We start from the raw sequence: 24,967 nt of genomic DNA on the forward strand, positions 1-24,967 counted from the left end.
TCAGAAAAAGAAAAAAACATCCACAATATATTACAAGAGGAGTACAGAGAAGGAAACAAACCTGGTAACTAGAGAGTGGGGTTAGTGGGAGCACCTAAAAAGCCACACATCTCATCAAAAGAAGGCTAAAAGAAAGCGAATATTGGACATAAATTCCCTCACTGGATAGAATCATGGATAGAAACGGAAGGTAAAGTAACTACAGTACTATGGAAAAATCTATACTTTGCTTTCAAGACGCCAGACTCTTGTAGTCTTGAGCAATAGGTCTTTCTGAAAGTCTTTCAGAGCTTTGCTGCTAACAGCTTTTTGCAAAATCATATACATCATTCCCATTTCTTTTGCTGATTCTATGGAAAATTCCAAAGATAATGTAGTTTGAGAGGGATAATATAATATAGTACTTTTTAAATTTGGCATGATGTGCAAATAATGGGGAAACAGGACCTGTGGGGGGACAAAAGAAGTGGTAGGCCAAAAACTTTCTACAGCAGATGAAAAATACATGAAAGCCATATCCTTAAGAAATAGGAAAAGATCTGACGCAGGACCAATTTCTCATCAGAAATTGTTTTTGGAAGGGTGGCTGTCAAGAAGCCATTTGTAATGAAGGGAAACAGGGGGAAAAGGCTGAGGTATACCAAATAAGACAAAAAATATTATGAAAATCAATGAAAGCAAGTCTCATGGAGTGGGGAATCTAGGTTTGAATCTTTTGTTTCTAATCATAATTGTTAATTGTTGCAGTTGCCTGGACCTCAACTTTATTGAGGGAGTGTGGGATCGTCTTGACAGTGAATGGAACAAATGACAGCCAACATCCAAGGAGGAGCTTTGAATGTCGTTCAAGAAGCCTGGAGAACTACTCTATTACTGAAGACTACTTAAAGAAATTATAAACACAGCTCAACACGGCCTGAAAGAGTTCAGGCTGTGTTGAGAATAAAAGTGGTCATGAGAAATGTTGGTTTTCAAGCTTGTTAGAATTATACAGAATATATTTTTTGCTTTCTCGCTGCAAGCATTTACCATTTACTAGATTTTGGCTGGAAAATACTCACTTCTGAGTTAATGTTGTACCCTGCTTTGTCCTACTAACTTACAAGAAATCTAACCAATAACTGTTTAGTTATTGCACCTTTCTTAGTAAATGATTAGTAATAACTGACATGCATCTTGTAAACTGAATTGTTGGTGACCAGCTGATGAATAATTGTTTCAGTACTTGCAGGTTTGACACTCATCCTAGTGCCTGTTGCTTTACTCAGTTGTCCCTTTGGAATGAAATTCCCTCTGTGTGCTTGAGATAATTCATTTGCAGCTGAGAAAATACGCACACATACATGACTGGTCATGTGCACGTATCTCCAACCTGTCTGCATCCATGCTTGTGCGTGCCCACCTCTGTGCACTCATCCTATAACTAGGTTTATATATGCATAGTTTTCTCTTCCATAGTCAGATATTACTCCCATCCACACACACCCACACACACACACACACACACACACACACACACACACACACACACACACACACACTAACTGCCCTGCAGAAAACCAAGAGCCAATTTAAGAAGTAAGCGACTTGCACTGTAACTCCTCTGGCGTCTGGTTATCTTTGGAGTGCTGAGTGTTTGCTGTACAGCGGCTTCCTACTCGCAGCACATAATAAGATTTCAGCAAATTATATCTTCTATAGGACTCCTTCCTGGATGGGTATTCTGCATATTCTGCTTTCTGCTTAACCTGATTATAGGTTAGAGAGGGGGGCATGGGACAAAAAAACAATAAAAAAAACCCCAACAAAAAAATGGGGAAACTCTTCAGAGGTCAGAGAAAATAGATTTAGGTGGAGGATCAAAATGAATAATTTTTTAAAAATGTATCAAATGTAATTAGATTTAGTTTTATTTATATAGCTCCAAATCCCAACAATAGTTGCTTAATAGTTACTTATATTGTAATAACTTAAATAGAGAGCCTAATCGAGAGAAATCTCCTAGCTATGAGCAAACACATAGCAACAGTGGGAAGGAAAAACATTTTACCAAGAAGAATCCTCCGGCAGAACCAGGCTAAGGGAGCAGTGGAAGATGACACAAAAGACACGATTTGGAAGAACAAAATTATGCCAATAGTCCATTAAGGGTCTGTATAAAATGACAGTACTACTTTTTGGTCATCATTTGAGCTCGGTGACAGTAATGAAGTTATAAAACCACAATTCTTGCAGCTCACAGATCAAGTCTTTGTTAGTCATTAGCAAAACAAGTGCAAATACAAAGCAAAATAGTGAAGACTGAATATTACTTTCATCATGTCAAAACATAATTAAAGCTCGTTCATTTAAAAGATAAAAAAACAAACCCCTGAATATTTCAGATGATGAATTGGTGAATACTTTTGTTTTGACAAAAACTGGTCATACAAACTGCCCTCTTAAACACTAACTAAGCTTTAATAGTCTATAGGATAATTTTTTTAAATTCTATTTTCCAACAAATGTGTTTTAAATCTGAACTGATTAAACTTGTAGAAGTCTGATTGTCCTTGAACACGAGCCTTTTGTCCCTGCTGTCATTCTCAAATTTAGATAAAAATCCTTTGACTTGCAGCAGCTCATTGCTCAGTAGTAAAGGCCATAAATTGTGCAAAGTTCCCAGGGGTAAAATTGAAAATTCTAATTGTGAATATAATAATAAAACCACATAATTTGAGGTAAATGTGAATTTTTAAACAAAGGTTACCTGCATCTTAAACGTGAGACCAGGGTGTTTGCAGGTAGGTTGAGGGAGGTGGACTGAATAAAGTTTGTTTACCGCAACATTCAGATGCTCCTCCATCTGCTTTTTATCCAGTAAATCAATTCTGCTGCTTTGTGCTGTTCAAGGTGTGCTGTGCTTATGAAAAAGGATGTTGTCTGCATGCAGATTCTCACTTTCTCTGCATGCTGTTTACTACGCAGATCCAGACTATGATGTTGCTGCCTGGTTCAGCCAGTTGCATTAGTATGAATGATGTTGATTCAGAATGCAGAACTACTTTAAGTGTGAGAGCAGGGGGGTATTACATTTAACTTGGCCATGTTTGATTAGCTTTAAGTAGTTGATGCACAATCATTAGCCACTCTCTTAGGCACACCTTGCTAGTACCATGCTAGAACCCTTTTGCCTTCAGAACTCGCTTCATGCTTCATGGCACAGATTCAACAAATTGCTGGGAACATTCCTCAGAGATTTTGGTCCATATTCACATGATGGCATCATATATTTACTGCAGATTTGTCAGCTGCACATCCATGATTCGCCATACCCTGAAGGTGTTCTTCGCTGACACAATCTGCTTCAAGGTTTCTCTTGTGCATTCAGGGATGCTGGTCTGCATAACTCTGTTATATTCAGTGGTTATTTGAGTTACTGCTGCCTTCTTATCAGCTTTAAGCAGTCTGACCATTCTCCCTTGACTTCTTGTATCAACAAGGCATTTTCACTGCCGCTCACTCTACAAACCCTAAAGATGGTGGTGTGGGGAAAATCCCAGTAGATCAGCACTTTCTGAAATATTTGGAGCGGCCTGTGTTGCACCAACAACCACGCCACGTTCAAAGTCACTTTTATCATCTTTCTTCCTTGTTCTGATGCCCGATTTGAACTTGAGCAGGTCGTCTTAACCATGTCTACAGTATATGCCTAAATGTTGTGAGTCAATGCCGTGTGACTGGTTTATTAGACATTTGCATTAACAAGAACAAATAAAGTGGCCAGTGAGTGTACAGTATGGCTGCAACTAACAATTATTGTGATAGTTGACTGATCAATGATACGAGGGTATTGCAGTTACATGAATATGACACTGTGGAGCCCACACAGTGTTCAGGGGACTGTTTTTCATTTTTATTTCACACACAGAAATGTTACTTTGTGGTTTGGCAACAAGGTCTTTTCCAGGCAGTCAGCTTTGCAGCTGCACACTCCAAGCGCGCTCATCTCAGGTCACTAAAAGGAAGGAGACCTCATTAGCACAATCATCTCCACCTGCCCCATCAGCCTGCACTGGCCTTGAGCCTGCTGCAGAGCCAGAGACCACACCCTTGTCACAGACATTTCAACTCATTTTTATAGTAAACATCATCGATTATGGCAGCCCTAGTGTATAATATAATTGATTTTTTTTTCTATTTGTGGAGTTTGCAGAGGTTTGTTAAAACAAGGAGCTCTGGTTTCTCCCACCATTGACAGAACACTGTTGGATAATGCTTTCTATGTTAGCCAGAAGACACTCTCACTAATCTCAAGAACAACAATCGCAAAACAAACAAAAAATTTCATTTCATTTCATTTCATTTTTATTTATTTCACACTTGGTACTACAAATCAAACAAAACAACCACATCTTCTATCAACAAAACACAACAACCATGTGTGAAAAGGAGCAGGAAGAAGAAAATATTCTTATTAAACCCTGCCCCCTATCTACCATCGAACTTATATCACCGATGGGCACCAAAAATCAGGAACAAACTAATATTGACATTTCTCTCCGGTCGAATCCCAAACCAACATCACATTCATTCGCATTCTTCATACTGAGTTATCGTTTTAAACATATAACACTTTTTAAAACATTGTAGATTTATACAATTCTTTAAATTATAATGAAGTGAATTCCACAGTCTTATACCCCTAACCGTTGTGCTCATTAATCTTTGTGTAGTCCTGGCTAACTGATGTTTAAAATAAAATTTCCTTCTATTCTCTTCTCCCCTTGAACACATCAAAAATACTCTTTGTAACTTAAAAGGCAAAATATTATTTTTAGCCTTAAACATAATTAATAATGTCCGTAATTTCACTAAATCTCCTAATTTTAATAATTTTGATTCTATAAATAATTTGTTTGTATGTTCTCTATATTTAACATTATGAATTATTCGTATAACTTTCTTCTGTAATAGGTTTAAAGGTTTTATGGTATTCTCATATGTATTCCCCCAAACTTCAACACAATAGTTGATATATGAAAAAAACAAAGAAAAATATAAAATACGCATTGTTTTATAATTTAATAAATCTCTTATACTACCCAAAATATAAATACTTTTGACCATTTTCTTTCTAATATGTTCAATATGAGATTTCCATGTCAAATTCTCATCCACTATTACACCCAAAAAACGAAATTCAGTAACTCTTTCAATCAATTCTTCCTCTATAAACATAATGACTTTATCCTCCTTTACACGATTGCCAAATATCATATATTTCGTTTTTGTCAGATTCAAAGATAATTTATTTACATCAAACCATTTTTTTATTCTTAACATCTCAGAAGTCATAATTTCAACCAAGTCTTTCAAATTCTCTCCAGAGCAATAAAAATTTGTGTCATCTGCAAATAAAATCGAATTTAACCTTTTAGATACGTCACAAATATCATTAATATATAAATTAAAGAGTTTAGGTCCCAAAATAGAACCACACGCGCGCACACTCTAATTTAAATGGCTAATTGGCACGCAGTTGGCTCTGTTAACAATAATACATGGTTATCATGAGGGAAATATAGTGTCATTCACTCCTTAATGGGCTGTCTCTCATTGGTTTAGGTAATTTTTTTTTCATCGCTCACTGATTTGTCGCCAATAATGGGATCACATTCTCTTCAATTCATTCTAATTAAACCTAAAATGTTCCCATTTCAAAGACAAAGTTTCTAGCTGGACTTGTGCAGCTGTCAGGAAATACCTCTAAATATTACCTGCACTTCAGAAGGCATCGTGTAAAGAAGCTGTGTGACCCTCGCTCATCCCGAAACTCTGTCACAACGAGCAGATGAGAGGACAAAATTGGTGCAACTGTCAAAATGCGTCCCCATCGGTCCATTTTCAGAACCGCCTATCCAGGTCGGCGTTGCGGGGGGCGGAGCCTATCACAACTCTCAGCCTACCTGTTACCTACCTTTAATTTTTTATTCCTGTTACAGTTTGACAGCAGGTTACAAGAGCCATGCCATTATTGTGATCAGCCACATTAAAAACACTTGCCTAATATTGTGTACATGAATTAATGATTGTTTTTTGCAAAAAAAAGGACGCGAGAAAACAGAAGTGAATCTGCCTGTCACTGCTCATAATGTGCACAGGCATGTGCACCTGTAACACGCCTAAACACGCGTGGTGAAATGTGATTCTGCACCTCTCCGCACGTTGCGTCGACACGGACCCCGCCATTCATCACACCCACAAAGGCTACATATTTTGGCTCTCAGATGTTTCACACAGCGGGGTATCTAATCATGACAAATCGCGACTCAGCACAATGAGTTGCTGGTTTGTGTTCTCATTTGTTCTTGGGCTGCGGCTGCTGCAGTGGCAGTGAAGAGTGGGAAAACTAAGAATGGGCACATCAGATGCTTAAGCCTGTTCTTTTTATTTGTGTTCATGGTAACGAGGCAACTATCTGCTTTTGTGTTTGTATTCATGCATACTTTATGGGCGTCAGTCTGCGATCATACGGCACACCATTTCTATTTATAGGATCTTCTTGCAGTTTAGCTTGTCATGATTGATTTGGTTTCTGGTTTCTTTTTGTTAGAGCTGCCAGCTTTTTATAAACCCCCCTCCTCGATGCAGTACCTCCTCCATAAAATGTCCTTTTATTACCGCCTTTTGTTAAGCAGTTTAATGTTTTTACTAATTTGCTAATATGCAAACTTCCTGTTGCCAGAACTATTTTTAAGTTCTCTTAACAAAGCTGTTTGATAACTCGTATGATAAACGAGCTGCGCCAACACTGTCGATTCATAAAACGTGAATGACCGTGTGGGCAGTTGGGAAATGTGAGGGGAAAAAAAGGAAAACGATGAGTCATTCATGAAGGCAGGATCCAGGTAACTGTTAGGTTGTGTCTATCAGATGAGATTAAACCGTCTGCAGTCATTTCACAGAGTACTTCTGAAAAAGCACATGTTCTCACTATATGGTGTGTGTGTTTGCACTCATGTGTGTTACATATTAAACTGATTTTTTTTTAATACATACCAGCTAATTTTTTTTTATGACAAACTAAACATTTGTAAAACCTGTTATAATAATACAAAATGACAAGAATTTTCTTGTCAAAAACAGACTTATGAACTCTGGAAAAAAACAAAGATGAGGAAATTGCACTTTTTTTTTCTTCTTTGATGCATTTCTTAAGACTTGTCACAATCGTGTAACCTTTCTGTTCATTCGTCAGCTGCTCCCTGACTGACTGTAAATGTTACATGAGAAAGATATATTACGGAGGTGTGTCTTTTTAATATAAAGTTAGGGGTAGGCGACGGTTTGAAATGGTCTTTTTCATAAATATTTGAAACCCTGGCTCTGTAAAGTGTTAATAAAGGAGAAAATCTACTTGCTAGTTTTTGTAAAGCTCACTTATTAGCATCTTGTCTTGTTTTTTTTTTTGTGTTGCGTATAATAACTGTGGAAAGTGGAAATAGGACAGGTTATGGTTTATGGGGGGATTAATTGCTACAGTATTTCCAGGCTGCAAGTCACAGCTTCCTACTTTCTTTCTGCTCGTCTTCAATTGAGAAGCTACCTGTGATAAGACGGATACAGGAAAATAGACAGTAAAACACGAGCTGTGGGGTAGGTGATGGGTTGAGAAACTCAACATGACAGAATCAGTGGAGCTCTTTCTTTAGGTAACTGATTCCTGGCTAGAGCTAAAAAATTAAGTAGAGAGTAGGACATTGTTAGTCTCATTTATTAAATGGCAAGAATGCTAATATTTCTAAAACTTTTTACCATTTTAAGATAAAACCATTACCTTATAAGATGCAGCTCCATCCCAGCTCCTCCTAGCCCAGCTGTTACAGCAGAGGAGATTTGGATATGGGCACGCATCCACAGACGCATACGAGAATCCAGGACGTTATATTTAGAGCCCGTTTTTCTTCATTTGGCTTTACTATACAAAGAAAAAGAGACTTTCCCTCAAGCAATTTCTGTATCCCGTGTTAAGAATATCATTATAAGGCGTCGCATTTAGGGAGAAAACGCTAACAATGCCAATAACGAGAATCGACATCCTCAGAGAGGATGAAAACACTCGGCATATTAATTGAAAGCTGTTGAAGGGTTCACAGAAGGATCAGCATCCTCCTGTCACACCAGCGCCATGTGTGATTTCTACTCTGTATGCGCTTTCTAGTTGAATCTCAGTCCTGCCCTTTACTTGCACCTTTTGTTTTTGTTTTTTGACAAGAGCCCACTGTAATGAGACAGAAGCCTAACTTCTAACTCCACACACACAAAGCTATGTTGTAGGTGTTTGACTTATTATATCCTGTATATAACAAATACATTTCAAACAAATGTTTTTTTTATCATTATTAATATTATTTTGCCTCATTTCTGCCGATGTTGTTCCTGCTCTTACGACAGCTACAGGTGTTTTTCTTTCACTGGTTTTGCTGCCTGGGTTCAGGTCCCGGTTCCTTGACAGTCGAGGCCGTTTGTTTCTGCACTCGTAGCGCTTTGGCTGCTTTGACAGTCGAAGACATGGGTGCATCACCTTGTTTACTGTTGTCTCTTGCTTTCCTCAACCTCTTGATCTGTATCTCTCCTTGCTTTGACCTACCTTTCTGCTGCTCACAGTCTGCATCTTTTGCACCGCTACACTTCCCATCTTTCACCTTCCCTATTTCCTCTTATTGCAATCCTCCTTATTTCCTTGTCTGCTCTCATTCTTTAGCTTCTGTTTCTTGTCCTTTTTCTCCTCCTATTCCTCATAATCACCTCCCTCCTCCTTTCCCTTTGGCCAAGGTCCATGCTATAAATCAGAAGAAAATGAGCCTGTTCCTCTGTTTTGCAGTGGAGGAAAGTTACTGAAAAAGTTCCTCAACTGCACTTTTAAGGTATTCTACTTGTCAGTGATGGCTACCATCATACAATTTGTGCTTCTGACAGCTATACAGGGAAATTTAGAAATGCTTTTCACTACCTGCAGTATTCTGCAGGTTTTACGTATAAATTATACTGAAGGATAACAAAGCTTGTTAGAAACCTTCTAATCGGGCAAACTTTACAAATAGTTTAGGCTACAGGCTTCTTGCCTCATTAAATACATTATATGTCAGTTTAAAGATTTTATAAAATCTGCCTTTGGGTTGAAAAGTTCTTAATATTAAAAGTCATTGATCAAACCAGCCTGCGGGTCTGGGTAATAAATTCTTTTCATACTTAAGGATCCACTGATTTAACATTTATTTTTAAATTTAAACATTTATTTACAAATGAATCGATGGATGCAACTCTGATTAAACACAGAATCACGCTGGACAAAAGTTCAGGCCATCCACCAGGCAGCAGGCAATTACAGTTAGAAACCAGATGGTGCAATAGTGATGCATTTAAAAGAGGCAGGTATTTCTCTCAAAGTCAGTCTTGTTCTTGTATTTGTGTGTGATTGATTAATGTGTCTCCCTGCCTGCTTAATGTTGAAATAAGCTTCTCGGATATTCGTCACATGAACTTTAAAACCTGATTCAGTGTCTGCTGTCACAGACATGTCAGCATTAAGGTGGATGTCACAGTCAATAAAGGTTTAATCCACACTATCTGCCAAATTCAAAGGTGTCACACTCACAGGTGGATGTTCATGAGATAAATGGAGATCAGTCAAACACGCATTGATTGATTTGCAGGACTGTAGGATGGATTACCAGGATTCAATTCAATTCAATTTGTATAGCGCCAAATCACAACAACAGTGGCCTCAATGATTTAACGTAAAGTCATTGTGCTAACCTTTATTTCACTGCATGGAAGAAAATGAGTACCTCTGTACTGGTTAAATTCAGCTCCATAGTGAAATACTCACAGCTTGGTGAGCAGTGCTAGGGTTAGCTGTTATTTGTTACTGTCGTACATATGTTTCACCACAGTGTTTAGATTGACAGTTTCCAATTTTGTGTTGTTGGTGGCGTGGCTACAATTTGCTCACTGAACAAAACACACGAACCACTGTTCGAAAAGATCCCCCGAGTGTGAAATCAAACTTCACACAACTAAAGAATACACACAGAGACGTACACAGATCGTGGCTGTACAACCAAGTGGATACAAATTAAATTAATGGCGGTCAAAGTGGACTTCTCACTCTTTTACTTCAGTGAACGATCTAAATGTTTTCTGCTAGCTGGGTTGTGTGTGTGAAAAGTCATTTTTAAAAATAAAAAAAGCCCACCTCCTGATGGGCAGTTGTCTGGAGAATGGACAGTAGATGGTATTTATCTGTCACTGACCTTCGCATTACTCTCCTTCCTTTTTCTTAGCAACTGCTGAGGGAGATGCAGCAGATGGCCAGCCGGCCTTTTGCCACCATCAACGTCGCCTTGGAGACTGAGGAGGAGCCGCCTGACCTCATAGGAGGAAACGTCAAGGTTAGCGCAACCTTTTCCTTAAAGCAATCAACACAGAACCCCAGAGATCTACTTCTCTTGTCTGGGTTGACGGTTACCGCAGGCAGGAAAGTTCCATCTATGTTTGCCCGTGTCACTCATCTGCCCTCAAGTGGGAGCTCAGTCTTGTGTCTTTTGGCTGCTTTTTTGATTATGCTCAGGGAGAGATGTACTGCACGTCATCTGCTTTACGTCAATGTTGGCTCTGAAGAATGTTTTTTTAAGGAGATCTCATTAGTTTTCAGCAAGCCAAGAAGGCCAAATTGAGCTCTCTTATGAAGAAGAGTTTGAAGTGCATTACAGGTCTAGTACATCTAATGAGGGTCAATGCAGTGTGCATTTGCCGGGACAGTGCGAGGGTTGGATGATGTTGAATGTGGGCTGCCAATGAGTAACACAGCACATTATACCAGTTATTTCCAGGTTATGTGGGTAGCCTGTGAATTCTAATGGAAATGAATTGAGTTAACCCAGGAGTTAAATACATGCAGACAAGAATACAGTTCTGCTGATTAAGACAGTACTTACCTCCCACATTGAGATATTCTTCATTTGATTAAAAAAAATTGACACCTTCTCACGCAAAGTGTTTGCAGACATGAAGATAATGAAACAATTAGGGGGTAACAATAAAATCATAATCTTCATCTTAGAAAACACACTTGTTTTAGTGCATCAGTGTGTTTGATGGACAAGCAGAAAATAAAGGTAGCAAGTTTACTCGTTCATATTTGGAGTGCAGCATAAAAACTGGTAAAGATTTCATTCGGGAACTACCTTAAAGGCAGTTTTGAGTACTCTGGCAAGTGACTGCACAGCCGTTTTTTTGCACATGCATGCACTTCAGCCGTGACAGATACCGTCCATTTCAGTTTGATCATCGCTCAGTGGACTTCGGTAGCTCTGTTGCACAGTCTGCGCGATGTGAGATTGCACCAATTTGTGCCTATATGAGACCATTGGTAATGATTCAGTGTTTTTACTGTTACCAAAGGGTTGCATCCTGCTACTTGCACACTCTCAAATAACTCAAAGGGCATATTTCCACTAGTGAGATTCCCGCTGATGCAGACCATCTCCTGTTGCGTGCTACATGTGGGAACCGAATACTTCAGACAGAGTCGTGACTTGATTATCCTGACGGCTTTTTGAGTGAAAACATCCCCGCCACCCCTCCAAACACACACACAACATTCTGAATTATAGGTACGGTGAAAAGAAATCTGTGTAGAGAGAAAGTGCTGAAAGTAGTAGAAGGGTAGATTTAAACATAAAGGTCAAGGTGAGGTAGAGATGGAGGTTTAGAAGACTTCATTATAGAGCGGAGTTTAACGTGCCGGCAGTAGAAGTCGGAGTGGATTTAAATGCAGATGCCGAGAATAGATGCAGTAGCAGAAAACATTTAAAAGTAGGAATCGTGCACTTATAGAAATTGCAGTTTAGTATACAACGGCACAGAGCCGCAGGCAGGCATACCTGTGACTGTGCGCTTTGTGATGAATGACCCCTGAATGCAGATGCAGCTCAGAATTATAGGACTGTGCAGCAGGCTAGCTCAGGGCCCCTCGGCTCTGACAGGGTCCATGCATCTCAAGGGGCTTGGATCATGAGCACAAGGTTACTTCTAGCAAAGGCTGTGGGGCCCCTCAGGAAGATCAGCAGCTAATCAAACCCCTGCTTGAACAGAAACTATGCCGCCTCTTCACATCTCTGCTCCTCTGTCCTCACTTCTTCTCTCCTCTTCTCATCTTTCCTTTCCTTTAAATATTCCCTTCCCTACTGCCTCCTTCTTCGTCCCTCTTTCTTCTTCTCGCCTTCTTTTAACTTCTTTGTAATTTACCATCTTTTACTGTTTTTTTCTCTTCTATCTTCATTTTATTCATTTTGCTTTCTTTGCTTTATCATTTGCCCTTTCTTTTCATTTTTTTAATGTCCTGTTTTCATCTCTTCTGTTAATCTCGGGCTTTTATTATCTTATTTTGTCTTTCCTTTGTCTGCTCTTCATTGTAATTTCCTTGGTTAGCCTCTTCCACTTTTCTCTGTTTTATGCCCTCTCTCCCCTTTTAATGCATTCTTGCATTTTCTACATTTCGATTTTTTTCCCCTTTACCCAGCAGTGGTTCTCGTCTCTACTTTTACTCTTTTCTTGTTGGCTTCCGTTTGTCGTTTCTCTTCTCATGTCATTTATTCAAATCTATTCAGTATATTTTCCCATTTCTTTATTTATATTGCTTCTTCTGTTCTTGTCTTCTTATATTTTGCCTCCAGTTTTGTCCTCCTTTTGTCCTCTTTATTTTCACTTTTTTCTCCATTTTGACTCATTCTGTCCTCTGCTTTGTATCTTTTCTTTTTCTTTTCGTCGCTCTTGTGCCCTGTCTGACATCCTTACTTCACTGTAGTGTTCTCCTCTAATTTACTAGCCCTTAAATGATCCTATCAGCTGTCTAGGATTTTCTATTGGCCTTATCTGTTTTTTCCCCTTTATTGTGTGTGTTTATGTGCATTCTGTGTGCACTCCTGTGTGTCGCTGTGGCGGAGAAAGAAAAGATGCTGCAGAATCAGACTCTTCCTGCTCTGCATTACCGTTTCTTCTTCCTGGTCTTTTTTTTTCTTGTTTCTTCTATTCTTCCCAGCCTGCTCTCCTCCTCTCCATCAGGGTAGGAGCAGCCCAGGAGCAGAGATCCAATTTAGATCTTCCTCCTCAGCTTTCTGTGCCTTAACCTGCTCACAGTGAGTGTGCGCTATCCTATCTCCTCCCAGCTCAGATTGAGCGACTCGGAGCAGGTTCTTCCCCTTGTTTCCATGCTGTTTTATCAGGATGCTACAGTTGTGTATTAAGGCCCACAGTCAGAGTATACGGGAGGCCAGGCGCCGCACAGCAAGCTCAAGATCATTAAAGTTGTTTATAGTCACGATGGGAAGTCCAAACTTGCTCCGCCGATGAGATATATTCACTCAGCTCTTGCCAAATGCAGCCTGCGGTCCCAGCATAGCAGGCAGATGATTACCTTTGTGACGCCTTCTGCTCTGCTTTTATTCATAGATACTGTGTGAAGAGAGGAAATCAGGACATGTGAGGCAAAAAAAAAGTAGTGTTTGCTATTGGGAGGGAAAAGTATTGTTTTATCTAACGTGTTTATGATATGTCATTCTAAGCTGCAGGTCAGGCGTATTCTACTAATGTTGGTGTCTTTACCTATTAAAACCCTACTAGGAGTAGTGTTTTCTGATCAGAGTGGAGTCTGCCACATTTCAGGCCTGATTATAGGACAAAATGACTGGTTGTGCATCAGAAGTTATTTAACTACCCTTCAAATAACCACATCTTTGTTGAGATATACTGAGTTATCAATACTTGCCCTTAAAGGTACAGAGAAGGTCGTCACATTCTGTCTTAATGAGGCAAAATCAATCAGCGCAGATCAGTGCTCAGTTATTTTTATTTGCTAGGGTTTGTTTTTTCTTTATGAAAGACAAGATATTCATTGTGTACCTCATTTTTTAGGTCCTTTCTGTATTTCATTGTGAAATGGGGAAAAAAAAGGACTTTTCCTCCCAGATTGAATTACAATTACATGCAATTACACATTTTTGATGTCTGAGGTTATATTTCCTGAGGTGTTTTATGTTGTTTTGTCAGTAATCAGTGTTTCTGTTCTGGCACTTATGTAAAAACCAACAAACAGAAATGGGCTGAAAGATGAGGGAGCACTAGAAGAAAAGTATGTGCCTTTTGTTTGTTTTGGCCAGCACATCAGATACCTCAGTTTGTTTGAGCTTGTGTGTGCGTGCGTTTGTATTAAAAATGACAGCCATTGTTCTCTTCCGCTGTCTTTAGTCTTCAAATAAAATTAGCATGCGGTTGGCATTACTGCACATACGCTTCAGTGAAAAAACCCCTCTAAATTAGACAAGAACTGGACGGAAAATTAGTGGCAACAGATCCTATACTTGCATGTTTTGGTTCAAATTCAAATTTAAACCAAATTTAAACTTGGTTCATGTATGTATAGAGGAGGTCAGCAGCGAGTGTCTACAGCCATCTGTAAAACACAGTGGAGGCTGTATCATGGTTTGGGGCTGCATTTCAGCCGGGGATGCTGGGAATCTTTTTGAGTTATGAATGCTGAAAAAAACCATCCAAATTGGCTCCACCAAGCAATATTTATTTTGCTTGATCTGACTGTAAGTGCAGTAAAAGCATTTTTTGGAACATTATCAGTCACGGATTATACTTGAACATTTTTGAAGCTCAGCGGGATCAACTTGACAGAGAACCGAACAAAAGGCATCCAAAGTTCAAAGAAGAGCTTTGAATGTCCATCAAGATTGTTTTGTATTTACTCATTTTCATCGTGGTCTAATATTAAAACCAGTTTGGTGATTTGAAAACATGTAAATGTTACATTGGGAACGGGGCAGGTACTTTTAATTAGTATACTTACATGCTTTTTCCATTTATAATTGCATATTTGAATAAATTGCTGCACATATTGCCTATTTGCCCAGCAAAACATAAAGAAATATGTGTGGTTGGAGGCTTTTGCACAGTACTGCACTTATATATAAACTTCTCTGGAGGATTTAGTTCAAATCCATCACCATATGTTGCCATTACAGGGTGCCAAATGATTTTTGGTGGAAAGAAACCAACTCACTAAAAACTCAAAGTTGGCTCAGTGGTGCGGCTGTACCTGGTGAGTCACCACAACAGGGAGACTGGCTTGCTCTTGTTGCTGCTAGGGGAAAACTATCCCCTGGCTGCTGCTAAAGTAGAAACGAATGCAGTGGATGAAAGCGGAGCAGCATGCGGTTGCTTTGTATGCCCACATCAATGTGAACGTATGTGTGTTTTTGTGTGTGTGTGGGCAATTCTTCCTACTGGGCTAATTACTGGAGGTAATTTAACAAAACCTTTTGCCGCTCTGCCTGGCCACTCTAGATAACTCTCCAGAGTGGCGGCTGGTGAGGGAGGTTGAGCAAGGGGGAGCCGGCGGAGTTGGGGGAGAGCGCTTCAACACCATATAACAAAGGCATCTGCTGGGGAATGTTATTAACATGCAGCTTCTGAAGAAGACCACAGAAAAAGACACCTCCTTCGGGGAACATCTTAGGCAAAGACAAAGCACGCTCAAAGAGTTTGAAAGGATGGATAATTGAATTTTTCAAGGTGTTGTTTTTTTGATCCCCCCCATCCCTTAATTTCTGCATAGGACAAAATAAAATGTATGTTGTGGAAGATAAATTAGGTGTGTTTGTTTGTTTTGGGGTTTTTGGTTTTTCCTGTTTTGTTTTTCTCAAAAATAGAAAGTGAAGCACCTGCCTAGTAGCGTCAAGTTGAAATTGAGGTTGTACACTGGATGCAGTGCTGATGAACACCGCAATTGACAATGCAACAAGGCCTGTTGAAATCAAAATGATCCCATTGTCACATCTCACATCAGTCTGATAGCGAGTCTCTTCCAATACCACACTTATTCGCAGTGCCTACTCCCTCTTCGGTCTGAATATGGGATACCGGTGTTATAAAATGAGAAACGACACGAAAACAAGTCACAACCTAAGAGCAGCTTGCAGCTGCTGCGGTGGAAATTGGACTTGGACTCTAAGCTGTGAAATTAAAAGCTGCCAGTCTTTTTCTTCTTTTTTTTTTTTTGTTTATTTATTTTTACACAGAATACAGATGTGCTCGAGTCATCACGGCGCCACTTATTTTTCAGTTGTAAAAACATTGGATGAGAAATCCATTCTGCCCGAGGCAAAAACAGGCCCGTGGACTGGAGCAAACCCAGCCTAGTTGAAGTGCTTCTGGCAAGGCCAAAATAATTGTTTCATCTTTTCTTGTACCAAGGCATCGAGGAGCAAACTTAGCCAAGTGTGGTATTGCTCTACCTTATGTTGTATTGGTTGTCAGTTGTCGGTATTTTTATTCCCATTTTTTTTAGCAATCCGTGTCAGCAGAATATAATGATGTTCTGGCACCGTGATTTTGAAAATGGGAAGAAATGATCCTTATAGTGAGTGCTTTGTTGTCTTATCTCGTTATTGAGTCATCACTCATTTATCACACAAAGCTGTAAGGGATATTAAGGTTGGTTTTTTTTTCTTCTTCTCTTTGTTGCCTTGGGGGAAAATATTGGCTTTTACTTTAATCAAATGAAAAATAGGATGCTTTTATCTGGTTCTCTGCCACCTCTCTTGTGAGTCTTTAATTTTGCTTTTCTAAAGTGCCTTTGGAGCGCTATAGACACCTCTGACTGCGTCCCACAGCAACCTTCACAAAAAGTAAATTAATGTGTAGTTCATTTAAATCTATTTTTTTCATTCTCTGTAAAAACCTTAATTGGATATTTTCTGTTTCTATACAGTATACAGTGTTTGAGGTGCTCCAGAAAATTGATAGTAATCAAAGTCAGACCTGATTTTTATTTATTTATTTCAAAAATCAGAACACTAGCTGACAAGGTCATCATACACATGCATTAAACATGATATCTGTGCTGTGAATTCGTCTGTATTTGCCATTGAAATCCACTCTTAGAGAAGGACTCGTGCTTTTTTTCTATTCTTGCTCAGCCTCTGTTTTCGTGAACTCACTGAAAGGAAAGAGAGAAAGAGCTGTGCCTATAAATAGTGTAATATGTGTAAGGGGAATTCCTTGAAGATAAACTGATTGGTTCATACGTGTCATTTCAGACACAAGTGTCAGAAACTTGACAGCTTGCAGAGTTTAGCAGCCTCGTGTCTCACATGGGATGAAGCGTAGCACACTTACAGTTTCCCCAGTAACCACAGATGTTGGGAGGCAAGACTGTTTAAGAGTTTCGGAAATCATTTTTTCACGTTTAGTGAGGCATTTAGTGCTCGTTTTTGAGAAAAATCCTTTAGTCTTATTAAATGCAAACATATAAAGGGGCTGCGTTATGTGATAGCTGTGGTAGCCCTCAGATGTCAAACACACAGAAAACACCAGTAAACAACAGAAATGGAATAAAACACAAAGACAACGTTAAAGATACACAAAAGATGAATAAAACACAGGGAGTTGGATAAAACACAAAGTACATAAAACAAAAACACTACAGTAGTTTTGGGGAGACAATAGCGTCACTGAACAGCTGTGAAAGTGGCATAAACCAAAACATGCAAAGTATTGCACTGAGACGTGTTTAAAAAAGCAGAGAGAGAGTAAGCGCAGGTCATATGTTTCTATTCATATAATACTACATGTTATATACTACAGTAGACTTTTGTTATTAGCTGTTAACTTGTCACTTCTACAGCTGTTACGTCACATTATCGTCTCCCAAAAAAACTTTGCTTGTCTTTTGTGAGATTTTTCAGCATTTTTACATGTTCTTTTACAACTTGGGGTTGATGTTGAAATGTGACAGTGAGCACCACCGAGGCAAGCGATTTAAAAGACAAACAAATGGCAAAAGCAAGGGAGTGAAAGAGTGTTTTTTTCCCTTTTTAATAGAGAACATTACATGGAAGAAGGAGCTCTGTCTTCACCGTGATAAGCTGTTGTGAAGTTTTCCCTTGTCTGGGTCAGAGGTCATGAAGGAGACGCTGTGGCACACTATATGGATTGTAAAGCATAAACTCTCTGTGATTTTAGCCTTTTAAAAATATCTTTACAAGAGTGGGGTGGAGGTGAAGAAGGAGGCTGAAGGAGAAGAGAATGCAAAACAAAGCAGTGACCCATCCTATTATCTATGGGCCTCTTTGTCTACATTAGTCAGATTAATTTCTCAAAGCCGTGCCACTGTTACAGTAATTTATTTATTGCGTGTCAGAGTTGAGAAGCAGGCCACAGCTTTAGTGTCTGGAAATTTATTTGCTGCTGCTGGTTCGACTGCAGTGTTTCCAGAGGGTGACACGCCAACACCCGTCAGTTCTCAGGAAGGGCTTTAATGCTGTGTGTGTGTAAATGTGAGAGGAGAAAGTGTTGCGAGCTCTTATATACACACACATTGGTGTTATGCACACGCAGCGCAAAGTGTAAAGCCAGTTTTTCTGTTTAGCCAGTTGTTATATGAACATAGGCTTTGGCTGAATGCATCTTGGAATACTAACTTATTTCTTGCATTAAATGGTGTTATTTTTAGAGGTGCATTTTGCTGGACAAAAATAGTAAAAATGACTGTTAAATGTAAGAGAAAGTTTGCTAGCAGGCCGCCATGTTGGTTTTTGCCCAAAATCTAGGAGCATGGTTTGCATTTGCATGGTTGCACGAGGCCGTAGAAGAGAGATAGGCCCTGTCGATTATCTGTTACGACACCGCCCTAGTGGCCTGTCCATCAAGCGTCCAGTGCTCCGAAGCATTGCGATCTCTTGCGTGCAAGAACCCCGTCTTGGGACATCTCCCATAAGAGGGTACAGCTGTGTGAAAATGTTACGGGAGTGCCAGAGTGTCCTACCCAGTCAAATTGCAGTCATTGCTTTTAGAGAAAAACGGATATGATGGTTTATCCATGCATGAGGCCGACGTGTAAAATCACCAGCACATTTATTGAGTGTCTGGAAGGCATGATGGTATCCACTAAGGCGTACTGTATTCAGTGCACATAACTGGGCATAAAATGCCCTTCTCTGTCAGGTTGTACCTGAGCACGGCCAATTGCACAGGCACACCTCCGAAAGCACACGTGCCATAAACAGACAGACACACATGTGTGCGGGCATAAACAAATACAGACTCCCTTCTGTTACAGCACCAGCTGAACTGAATCCCTACTCAGACACACACATACATACAGACACCCAGAGGCATCCAGGTCTTTGTGCCACTTCCCTAGCTACCTGCGAGACAGCCTGTGTATCCTGCTGGTATGAAAGGTAAGCCTCAGAGAGACGGAGCAGAGAATAAATGTGTAAAATGGGTCAGAGCCTGAATATCATTACTGCCCTGCTCCCCATGTGTATACTTACTGTGTGTGTGTGTGTGTGTGTGTGTGTGTGTGTGTGTGTGTGTGTGTGTGTATCTGTATGTGTGAGAGAGACAAGCTGTGATGAATTTGTGAGTGAAAAGGCGAAAAGAGTGTGTGCCTAGTGCTGTATGTGCGTGCGTGTGTCACTTTAGCTGCATTCCCACTCGGGGAGTTAAACTCAACTCTCCAGAGTATAAAGACTGCCATGGGAAGGATCTCAACTTGTCTGTTTTGGAAGGTTTTGTGTTTGAGCACATTGAGAGGCAGTGTCAGTAGTGTGTGAAGCCATGCCATGGCCCAATTTTTCTTGTCCGGCTCAGGAATTCAAAACACAAAGCCAGAGACACAGGAAGTTATCTGTATGCAGGCAAGATGGTGGCATTCTCCATATCCATATCCTCTGTCGAGGTAAAACTATAAATATTGTACGAGGCTAGCATCAGCAGCAGATCCAGACAGTGTTTACAGGGTGGAGGGGGGGGGACTCATCCCCCACATATGGATGAGTCGCTGATAAAAAGGAGATATTGGTATTAGAGAGTCAGGCGTGTCAGACGGCCTGCAGCGACCGGAGCGCACCGCCGACCCAAATCTCCATTCAGGCGTCTTCGCTTGATAGCCACTCATTGCCAACGCTGCACACATGCGGCATTGTCATGAAATTGTGCTCAGTTGGGGATTTTGAAGGTTGGAGGGGTGGGCAATTTGTGCCTGCAGATCAGTAGTTGCATCTCAGCACGGGATAGAAAGGTGGGTTTTTTGTGTTTCTGTGCATGTTGCTGACACAAACAAGAACAGTAACAGTAAAGCCTCTGTTATCCACGGCTTTGAAAATGGTGTGTGTTCACCAGGATTTGAGAGCCTTGTGATGTATACTTTTTTCTTCTTTTCCCATTTTCTTTCCACAGTCCGTCCCAAAACCCATCGCCCTCGAGCCTTGCTTTGGCAACAAAGCCGCCGTGCTCTCCATCTTTGTACGGTTACCCAGGGGCACTGGCGGAATCCCTCCTCCAGGACAGTCTGGTAAGACGCAGCCTTTAAAATCCTTCACTTGTTTTTCTTTCCTGACTTGTTTGTTTGATTGAGCCTCACTTTTTTACATCATCTTTCCTTGATCTGACTTCCTCCCCCCTCTGTTATGTACTGTAGCTTTGGTCTTAGTCGGTCCATGACAATTTTGAGCCTTTCAGTCTTTTTTCAACGTGGTTCACTTCCTCTTTCTTTTGTTATCCAACACTGACTTTATGATCCAGCCTCCAGTGTATACACACACACACCAGCTTCAGTTTTAAGAAAATGAAACTGGTGATCTTGATTCTTAATCTATAGATTAGTTAAAATTTTATTTAATATTTGTACAGGATAAACCTGCAAAATGCTTCCAAGTTAATGCATTTAATATACATGGATAAAAAATAATTGAGAGCTCACGCATCTATTTTTTTCCCCCAGGCCTATATATGTAAATTAAAAAAAATTAGGATGCAAGGACCAGATTTGGGTTTTGGTGGGAGGTAAAAAAGCACTATCAGCATTTAGAAACAGAGCACAGTGAGAAGATGACATAAAAATTAGGAATTTAGAGATTTCTTGGTTCCTTTTTCAAAATATAGGAAGGAGAGAATATTTAAATCAAGCGTGCAAACTGATTTGTGACGTGCTATTTGCACTGATATTTAACGCTGGAAAAAAGCATGTATTGCGCCCTGTATTAGCTCACTTGCGGCAGCAAAACCTTCCAGCCACTCTTTAGTTTTTAGCAGTTGGAGAAAGGAGAGAACGGAGGGATCACGATGTGGATTTTGGACCCCATCCTGACAATAATCAGGCCTTGGATGGACGTCAGTCTGGATCAATACCTTTACGTAAAATATTAAATTTAATTACACTCAAATTGAACCGTTGTGATTTCAGGACCATGGAGAGCACTCAAGGTTTCACAGTGATCTCATGAGCTCTACTTGACCACATGACTGATTTTTAGTGGTGGACCTACTCAAATTCAGCTGCGTGCACTTTGGACCAGTCGCCAGCCTCTCACGGGGCATTCGCACTCTCATTCACACCTATGTGCAATTTAGGATCACCAATTAACCCGACCTCACTAACTGCCTGTTTTTGGACATCAGCTGACTGTGCCTGTGTTTGGAAAACAGCACAACAGTTGTAAATTACTCGCAGAACCAACCACACCTCTGAGTGCTACTTGGGGATTGCGTGATTTTTAGTCTCAGCAAAATCATGCACATCCATCTCGACAGTGGTCTAACATGTTTACAGTAATTACTTCATGTAGCACCATCGTTTTGATGTGGATGTATTCATTTTTAAAAACGCTGCAGCTTGAAAGCAGCAGTGCTATTCCTGGTTTTCCTCAGTTACTGCTCTTCACTCCCTCCTTTTTTCCTCTTCCTGTGGCGAAATGAAGACTGCTTGTTGCTTTCCTACCTTCATCTACTTGGTGTGTTAGGAAGCATACTGCAGCTATATCCATGCAGACTCATTCTGTGCTTGATTCCTCTCTATCCTCTTCTCATCCTCGTTGCTTTAAAGTGCAATCTAGTGTTTTTCCTGTTTCCCTCTGCTCCCTTCTTTCCCTTCCTCCTCCTTTTTTTTGCCCAACTTCTGACTGCACTGAGAATTGAGTCCATTACTTTCTTTCATCCTCTGCTCTGTCACTTGCTGTCTTCACATTCCCACCCATGCTTCATCTGTTTTCCTTATCTTTCTTTTCAAGATCCTCTGATAAGACCCAAGTGCTGCTTCCCTTACCTTTTCTTAGTTTTTGTTTCCTGTTCTCTTTCTTTTACTGTCTCAATAATTCAACTCGCCTTTCTTTCAGTATTTTTTTCCTCCTCTGTGTTGTATAGCTCTTTGCCTCCCACAGTTGCAATCCCCAGACCATCAGCATGCCTAAGGCCCTTATTAATTACCACATTGTCCTTTTGTCATAACAAAACTGCCGCGGCTCTCGATGGAGCTTTCCCTCGGGCAGCTTTTGTTGAGACCATGTTAGCCGTGTTCCTCCCATCTCCTCGTGCCCTGGGGGGGGGTCTACCGTTATAATGCTTTTAACTTGCTCCCCATCCAGCCGTGTTGCTTTCAGATCTTTAAACTGCTTTCAGTTTTTCAGCATCCCAGCCTCACAGCACTCTTTAGCTCATTTCATAGCAACCAAAAGGATATCACCACCACAGATTATCACTGATTTCTATCTTCGGCTCGTTTAGGTGATTTGAGCCATCCTGCTTTTTTTTCTCTTTTTCAACCAATAAGAAACTAGTAGTATCTGTATGATTTCTCAGCATGCGACCCCTAGCGCAGCCGTTTTCTCTTTTTTATGCCTTCAGTGTTTACTTGATTGCAATAAATGCGTCTAATATTGGTGATAAATGGAGTTTACTGGTATTTCATGGCTCAGAGAATGTTATTAAATGTTGATGAAGTGTGGTGTAAGTTAATGATTGCCAGCTCTGCACGTTTGTGTACGCGGTTGTGAGTTGGCAGTTGTGTGTTTTGCTTTCCACACATCAGCAGCTTTCCCCACATTACAGTTACTGCATTCAGAGTTAGCCTCATATTGCAAGTGTAGCCTAATTAATGCTGGGTTTTTGAGACTGTTACCAGTGCATACATTTCAGTGTCTTAATTTTTTTCCTTAATTATAAACGATCTCCTCGCCATTTTAACATGGCTTAGCATTTAACTTCTCTCCCTCTAATTTAACTTATATGCATCGATTTCCTTATTTATGGGTCAGTTTCTACTTTAAACTTGATCATTTATCCTCATTCCCAGCTCCACATTTGTATTCTTGGAGGTTAAAAGTGCTAACATCGCAGTTCATCCTCTGTCTTAAAGGTCACACTGTGTTTTTTAGGTTTTTTAAAGTTGTCTTCTGATTGGCTGCCTCTCGCAAAAAAAAGAAAAAGAAAAACAAAGCTCTGTGCTTGAGGTGATCATATTCAGGGGCGCACATGTCGCATGCACACCTGTGGACCACTCATGTGCACCCCTGATCATAGTAGATCGTACCTTGTCTTTTGTGGAGCAGTGTGATTATTTGCACATGTTTGAAACTTTGGACATGTTTTATATGTTATACAAAGTTCACAGGTTGATATGACAGAAAATAAGGAAAAGCGTAATAAAAGTAATTCATGTTTGTAGTTTTATATCTTTTACTTTAACTAAACGAGTCCTCCTGTGTGCGCAGGTTTGGCCGTGGCCAGCGCGCTGGTCGATGTATCTCAGCAGATGTGTGTGGGGTACAAGGAGAAGTCTGGCGGACTGAGGAACCGTAAACAGCAGCCCACAGCACAGCCATCCACCTGCATCTGACTGCATCCCCTGTCCTCTTCTACCATCCCAACACCAAAAGCTCTCCCATCAGCCTCCCCCACCCTCCCCTCGCCTCAGCCCCATCCTTCAGAGACTCCCACCAGCTCCGCTCTGGCAGGGAGAGGTGCATGCTGGGACGCAGGACTTGAACGTTTTGGTGAAGGGGGCCGAGACATCTGGCAGACTGCAGCCTCAGAGGTCTCCCCCTTCCTGTCCTCCTACAGGAACTTTGATGCTTGGAGTCCCCTCGAACTGATCGACAGAAACTAGACACAGAGAGGGGGGAGGGAGGGAGGAAGGAAGGAAGGAAGGGACAGAGCAGGTGCTGACCCCTCCCCTCCCCCTCAGCGAAACATTTTACATTTGTCGACACCACCTCGTTAGTCGAGGCGGCCACGGCTTGCTGCTAGAAGAGATCCTTGTCTCGTAGTTTTTGACAAAACAAAAAACAAAACAAAAAAAATCCAGAGACTTTGCGACCGTCTATGTTCGCATTTTATTTAAGTTATTGTTGTTCTTTCTTTTGTATTGTGTTATTTCAGAGGCAGGAACAAAACTGGACACGCTCAGTTGGACATGCACACACAAAAACGCATAACACACACTTCAGCAAGCCCTTGTACCCATTTGTAGCCCATTGTCACTTGCTGTCATGTTCACAGCTCAGCACTGAGGGCTGTTGTCACTGGAGTCCTGCAAAGTTTGGCCTCCGAGCAAGCTAACAGCATGTTCAGTCTTCCTTTAATTAGGATCCACTGTAGGAGGTTGCCTGTGTAGCCAGAGCCCATTTAAAGAGTGTGTGACATTTCAATCGGCCTATGTGTCTTCTCCCGCTGCCCACTCTTGCGGCCTGTCTGGAGCTTCGTCTCTCTGTCTTTGGCCATTTGGCTGCCGAGCCGTCCGCCGCACAAGGCAAGACCGCTGCAATGCCTCACCCGTACTGGCCGGCTGGCTGCTGGATCGCCAGTGCAATTGAAACTTTTCCAGCTAATTACTCTTCCAGTTCTAATGAAAGCCAATGGCAGCATGCAAAGCTCACTCACACACAGAGCTAGAAGTAGTGGTGGGGTGGGGGGGGGACCTCTGGCAATTAAAAATTGTCCTCGAAACCATTGTGACACAGGCTTCCTATAGATCACGTGACTCTGACTGAAGTGATTTGGCTGATGTTAGTGACCGCTGCCAGGGCAACTGTTGAGCTCTGAGACTGTTGCCTAAGAAATCCATACCTTCTAATTA

General features: G+C 40.7%; 1 protein-coding gene across 2 annotated transcripts in view; it reads left to right on the forward strand.

The window, feature by feature from the left end:
* Nucleotides 1-23,811, forward strand: part of atrn (attractin) — a 134,147-nt gene extending 110,336 nt beyond the window's left edge. The window contains exons 27-29 of one of the 2 annotated variants that reach the window (XM_085391408.1): nucleotides 10,329-10,436; nucleotides 20,296-20,410; nucleotides 23,604-23,811. In XM_085391408.1, the coding sequence (XP_085247534.1) occupies nucleotides 10,329-10,436; nucleotides 20,296-20,410; nucleotides 23,604-23,728 (348 nt within the window). In that variant the 3' untranslated portion in view covers nucleotides 23,729-23,811. Of the gene's footprint in view, nucleotides 1-747; nucleotides 10,234-10,328; nucleotides 10,437-20,295; nucleotides 20,411-23,603 lie in introns of those variants that run through there. The other variant, XM_085391409.1, reaches the window with a different exon arrangement.
* Nucleotides 23,812-24,967: the final 1,156 nt, after the last annotated feature.

This window comes from Rhamphochromis longiceps, linkage group LG19 (genome assembly GCF_057381845.1).
Source record: "Rhamphochromis longiceps isolate RC_006_pf linkage group LG19, R_longiceps_female_GT1.1, whole genome shotgun sequence".
Classification (NCBI taxonomy): domain Eukaryota; kingdom Metazoa; phylum Chordata; class Actinopteri; order Cichliformes; family Cichlidae; genus Rhamphochromis; species Rhamphochromis longiceps.